This window comes from Prunus persica, chromosome G6, assembly GCF_000346465.2.
Source record: "Prunus persica cultivar Lovell chromosome G6, Prunus_persica_NCBIv2, whole genome shotgun sequence".
NCBI lineage: Eukaryota > Viridiplantae > Streptophyta > Magnoliopsida > Rosales > Rosaceae > Prunus > Prunus persica.
The window spans coordinates 10,832,048-10,838,821 of NC_034014.1; the positions used below are offsets into that span (position 1 = coordinate 10,832,048).

At 36.0% G+C, this 6,774-nt stretch overlaps 1 protein-coding gene across 1 annotated transcript; it reads right to left on the bottom strand.

The window, feature by feature from the left end:
- LOC18772002 lies at positions 278–5,077 on the bottom strand. Its single transcript, XM_007207525.2, has 9 exons — positions 4,712–5,077; positions 4,430–4,602; positions 3,702–3,803; positions 3,458–3,514; positions 2,009–2,089; positions 1,676–1,710; positions 1,214–1,303; positions 943–1,102; positions 278–805 (listed from the first exon to the last, which is right to left on the bottom strand). Exons 1-9 carry the CDS (start codon positions 4,827–4,829, stop codon positions 689–691), a joined length of 933 nt encoding a protein of 310 aa, XP_007207587.2. The 5' UTR covers positions 4,830–5,077; the 3' UTR covers positions 278–688.

Consider the following 6,774-nt stretch of genomic DNA (forward strand, 5'->3'; position numbering starts at 1 on the left):
CTCCAGGGCAAGAGTGGCCCAAAACAACTCTATTATATTCGAAGACTTGTACATGGTACTCGAACAAAGGTTACGACAACCCAGCATCCTAGCTGTTGATTACACAAATAACGATTTCATCCTAGCCCTTCAGAATACTTAACTCACATGACGGGCACATCACCTATTTGAAATAACTAAGAACATAACCAGTAGACCAGCAAGGCCTCAGCAAGCCTCGAGTACGCTCCTGCATCACTTTGAAAGATCACACTACAGGAATGCAGATCACAGCGGATCTTCAGAACAAAATTGCCAATCTTTTAAAATGGTCAACTATGTTTTACAGCAGCCAATTTGTTGTAAACTGTAAAATAGGTTTTAGGCCACCTGCCTTAGGATAAACTCATTAACCATGAACCACTAGCTTTTGAACAGATCTTACTAGAGATACAGGGATAAGGTAGCTACTAGTCTTAACTTTCAGAAACTAACCTGAACCAATCAATCAAACAGGCATCAGCTCAGACCACATTACTTCATCTCAATCTTGAGGATGCTTCTCTTGTTTGACTATACATACATGCAGGATATAATACAGGTACTGACGAAGGAAAGCTACTTTTGTAACCTTATGGGGCAAAATTTCTGCGAGGCATCTGACTCTGCTTGTTAAATTATGAACAATGCAAAAGATCAAATGTTTCAGTCATTTCAAGCCTTCTTCATTTTCTGGAAAGATAAACTGTAAGTCTTCATTATCTCTATAAACTTGATAAAGAGCAGCAGCTTTATAGACAAACATCCCAAGCATAGCTGGCACAAGCTGTGAAGAAGAAGCATTAGTGTAAACAACAAGAAAATAAACTTTCACCAGTATGAGTTCTTCAGCCATTCTATGAATGGTCAAGTACATGGTTTCAGAAAAGAGTTTCCTGACACAAGAATAGCTTCAAGGTTTACCTGGAAATCAAAGAGATCGCTGGCCAAATATTGACGAGACAGAATCCACAATCCATATATTGCTGCTGGTATTACAAGCCTTGGAGATGAAAGAGCAATACCACAGCCCTTTATTGACTTCTCTAGAAAATCCTCAACATCCTCACTTCTTATTCCAATTCTGGATGAGAGGATGAATGTATGTTTGAGCAAACCAAGTGCAAGGAATATTTAACAAAAAGAATAAGACCAACTACTAAAAGAAAGAATACAAAGTTGTTTCTGATTGTACTTCTTGGTCTTCCTCTGCCTGAAAATTTGAGGGACTGCATCTCTGGATATATTGTCTGCTTGCTGGTACAAGAGTTTAAGGTACAAACAACTGCATTGAGAATGATATAGGCTATAAGTTCTTCAAGACAATAAAAAACATAAGGAGCTGCATTAACAACTCATTCAAGCTGAACACGTCTTCTTATGGTAAGTATTTACCAATTCTTTGTCAAAATTTTCATGAAAAATAAATGTAAAAATAACAGCACACCTTAAGTAACTTTCCTTCCATTATTTTAATCAAGATTTTTGAAATATTATCATGCCATAAAGCTGAACCAATAACCCAAAGCATAATAGAAAAGGCATAAGTGTTGGTAAATTGTCATAGACTTAGTAAAACAAGAATTATGTCTAGATTATCGGCATAAACTATTGCTTTAGAGAAATAATCTCAACCTAATAAGTTGTATCAACAAACCTGAAAATAACTCCCGTAGCATAACTGACAGCAGCCTGTGCGGTAGACTTGCAAGTCAGTAGAAACATATACTACATTCACCAACGTCTAGTTTAACATAAAAGTGACTGAAAGTAAAGAGCTACTGTGGAGAAATAAGTTATGAGACTAGAAAATTTCACAAATACTTGGGTCAGCACCATTATTGTGATATCTCAGAAATTAATTAATATTCATTCTTTTCATCAACTAAATGGAGCACTCCTACCAGAATTGATGAAAGCCTTTCCTAAGCATGGTGGCAACAATAAAACTACATTTAAACTTCAGTGTGTTTTTTCTTGAAAGGTATACCTGGAATGATAATGCTATTAAACAATACCCAGTACATGCGGTTCCAATACCAACAGATAATAGCATTAGTTCCCTCTGCAGCTGCAGGAAAGGACAGAGATTCATCACTTATTTTGTAAGACACCAAAAATCAAGCCACACCAATGTTAACTGCAAACCAGCAAAAACATATATGTATATGTATATGTATATTAATAATATTTATATATATATATATAGTTTTTCTATATTAAGGATGCCCCTTATTGTAAGAAAAGGGCACACATATTCTTAGGACTACCCCACAATATATTTCAATGATCGGAAACCATCTATATTTTACATCATCCTTCAAGGTTATCCCTGCAAAAATTCATCCAGATCGGAAGTTGTTTGATCATCTAATGGCTAAAAAACGTAATTTGTTAGATAAAGCTAAAACGAAAATGTGGATAATCAAATGGCTAAATAATTTTAGATTTATCATATAGATGAAGATAAAATGCAATAGGGAAATGTATTATGGCAAACATCATGAAAGCATACTCAATAGTTAACCTAAAGTAAAAGTATAGAGACTAATATTAACTAAACTAGAGATATATCTCTACGTAGACTTTACATAGAACGCGATATGACTGACTACAATACTTAAGTAAGGTGTCCTCATGTTGCTGATGCATTCGGACAAAAAGCATTTACTCTACTAGAATATTCAAACTAACAAATAACCGTTGTTTTTTCAACCATACAGATTGCTTTAGGCTACAAAAGGCTTAAGGACTCAAGAATTGATAGTTTAATTTGATATTAGATTGGACACATAAAAGCTTAAATTTGATAGAGCAATATATTGAGATCACAAATAGATAAAGATTAATCATATAGATAGCTTGCTAATAGTATTTATGACTTAACAATAAGGTAATTCTATTTGTATCCCTTAACTTGCTCGACACACACTCAGAATTCACAGTAATCATTTTAACATTTTCATTTAATTTTAACAAGAAGAAGAAAAAAATGTGGCCTCCCTTCCCCTCCACTTAGAATCCTCGCACCACAGCCAAAGGCTATGGCTGTGTGCCATGGCCAGAGAGGGGAGGAAAATTTTTTCTTTTTTCTTTTAAATTTTGAGTTTTTAAAATATGATAATATGAGAAATAATAGCAGCCTAACAATAATGCTGATATAATTTTGAGGCAATAACATCTACTTGATTGATCAGTATAAATGGAAGACATGAACTTAGAATTTATTCAAAGAGATGGTGAACATATACATTAGTTGAAGTGCAAACACTGACTTCTATGTATTTGCATATATATATATATATATATATATATATATATATATATATGGCTTGCCTCTTATAAGGATGTCCACTATGTATATAGTGGAACGAATATAGACAAAACCCATACTGACTTGCACAAAATACAAGGAAAATTCTGGGTTCAAGTATCATACAGCTTCATATTGAAGAAGGTTGAGTTTCTTTCTTCTTTCACTGTCATTCTGCAAGGCCTGTTAAGACAAGTAAAGTAAGAACTGATAAAAATATCAAATCTCCCCTTGTAAAGGCACCATTTTGATTGAACAAATTTTGAAATTATCTTCCCTTTTCTCTTCCTTTTTTTTTGGTCACAATGGAAGTGCTGAAAGCAAGCATAAGAGAAAAATTAGAATGTTAGGATAACCAATGAAAGCATACCTTAGCAATGGCTTTTTTATTTATTGGTGCAGATATGTCACCTAGTACCCATTCATTGGTTCTTGACAATTTCAAAAACCCACCAGTATCATTTTCTGCAACCTAAAAAAGTACATCCATTAAAAATCAGAAAAAGAAAGTGAACACATTTGATTACTTGCATTTTAAATTTGAAACAAACAAATACAATGTGATTTAGCACTTGGATATAGTAATGCTTGCTTGAGCAGATGAAGCAAATCCATTAGTTATCAAGAAAAAAAAAATGCAAAAAGTAAGGCCCCCCCCCACCTTCATTATGTTCATCCTGTTTTCCAACTGATTCAATGATCTAAAACCCATGCTCACAAGGTTTAAGCCTCAACGATTAAAATGTGTGCACCTCTGGACTACATTAACTTTCCCTCAGGCATTCACATATAAAAACTTTTCCTTTTGTAACTAAAGAAACTAAAAGCACCAGTATGAAGTTATCAAACTCAGTTAATGAAACCCTCCTGCAAGAGCCACTTACTGGAAGCTTTGAGGAAACCCATTTGCTAGGACCACATATTGGACATAAATTTGAATCCATATTTAGAATTCAGAATTGCTATGTTTGACCAAAAAGAAAACCATCCCAACACTTATGCATATCAATTACAAATTTGGAATTTTTACTAATCTTAAGCAGCTTGATTCATTAAATTACAGTGAAGAAAGAATGAAAGAGCTTTGTTGTCCTGTACCTGCTCTGCTTGTTGAGGAGTGTCAGCAAATCGGCCAACATCATCAGCATCAACAACAGATTTCGTAAATTCCTTCTGCCAAAACACATCTGAAACTTTTGATACAAGGTCTCCATTCAACTGTCTTTCCTTAAAGAACGCCTGCAGAATGTCCTCTTCTGCAAGTTCACTCACTGCAATTAAAAAAAAATTAAAATTAAAACTAAAACCCATGACATACAAAAACTGCCAAACGAAAGCGTTTCAAAAGTCACATTACATATACTTGATTAAGGGGATTACCAGGAGGTGGGCTTGTTCTTAGGGCTGAGACAGATGGATTTCTATTGGGAAGTAAACGATTACGGATTGGGAGAGTTCTTGGGAAGGAGAAGCACTCAACCCTGAGAAGGGTCCCCATTTTCCCTGTGACTGTGGTCTGTGGCCGCTTCTGTGTACGGTATCAAAACTATCTTGCTAAGGAATATCTAATGCAATGCACTGATGAGGGAAGCAGAGGGCTGCTGGATTTTGATTGGAGATAAGGTGGTGAGAGAATTCGTCCAAAATCAAAAAGGTTGTGACCGAGGGGTGGATAAGTTAGCCCTTTACATGAGAGTTTCTCTCCTCCCCTTCCCCCTTACCGATTCGAATCCCATGTAAAGTGCCCTCTCCACAATGCCTTGTACCTATCTATCTATATATATGACAAAATGCCGAGAAGGGTGAAATATTCAAAATATATAATGTTTGGTTAATTCAAATATTAAGAATTGAAATTATTAATTAAATTAGGATAATATGGTAAATTCATATTTTCTATATTTAAAAAATTAAAATTGAAAACAAAATCAAATATTTTTTTTATATAGGAAAAAAAAAGAATTACAACTAGAAACTACGGGGGCACGCATGCCTAACCAAGTCAAAATAGAAAGGAACAGAACAGCTTAACGGAAGACCCTTATCCCACAATCGGGACGGAGTAAGACTATGGCCTAAGCTAGCAACAGCATCTGCAGTAAAGTTGGCCTCCCGAAAAATGTGCTTAAAAGAAATCTCTTCACAATAAAAACTGAGCAACCGAATGTCTTGCACAAGGAGACTTATGCTCCAGGGAACCGAAACTAGATTATTAACACAATCAATGATAAGCTTTGAGTCACCTTCCACAAAGATCTTTCGCCAACCCTTATGAATAGCATGAGCCAGGCCATCCCGGAGAGCGAAACACTCTGCGACTGTAATGGAAACTTGACCAGAGTTTTTAGTGCCGGCTAAACGAACATTACCATTCCAATCACGAATCACAAAACCAGTTGCAGCCAGATTACCACGCATCGAACCATCAAAATTCACTTTAACCCAGTCTAGCGGCGGTGGTTCCCACTTGATGTTAACCTTTCCAGTAGATTTCTGGGGTGGGCAAGAGTTAATTTTCCAGTAATCTAGCCCAATGCGACCAGCCACATTTAGTACTCTAACTGGATGAGGATCGATGTCTTTAAAAATGCAGTTGTTCCTGGCTTCCCAGATCTGCCAGCATAAAAGAAGAGCTTTGGAAAGAATGTTTGGGCCATCGGCAGCCTTGGTATGAGGTAGCGAAGCCAGCCACTCAATGCTATCAAAATTCTGATGAGCATAGTTAGGGAAAAAATACATGCATCTCCAGATATTCACTGCAAACTGACACTCAAAGAATAAGTGGTTAATAGTCTCCATATGATTCTTACACAGAGGGCATTCTGGATCGATATTAGGTAAAAATTTGTAGAGACGGCTTCTAACTTGCAGTCTTTTCCGAATGAGAAGCCATGAAAAAAGTTTACTTTAGGGGGGAGGATTAAACTCCACATTTTCTTAGGGGGCTTTTGGGTGACTCTGTTCATCCTGCAGTTGTAAATTGTAAGCAGACTTTATAGAAAAATTTCCATTAGGGGAAGGCCCCCAGATAAGCTTATCTTGGAGAGGATAAAAGGGCAAAGGAATGGTCAGAATTTTTTCTATCACATCATCATCAATCACTTGAGAGAGCTTGTCATAATTCCAAGCTTGATTTTGAATAAAGTCAGACACTTTAACATTTAAATTAAAATTATTTCTAAGGAAGACAGGAATTAGATCTATCAAAGGAAAAGGAAAGTCCCAATTAGCAGTCCAGAAAGGAATGGATTGCCCATTACCAACAATCCACCTTATACCTTTGTGAAGCACAGAGCGCGCCTCAAGGATGGCTTTCCAAGTCGAAGAATGTGAAGTCTTTTTAGCAGTCACAAGAAAACTCTAATTCTTCAAGTACTTCTTCAACATAATTTGAGCCCACCAATTGGAAGAATCAGTTAAACAGATCCAACCTAATTTTGCTA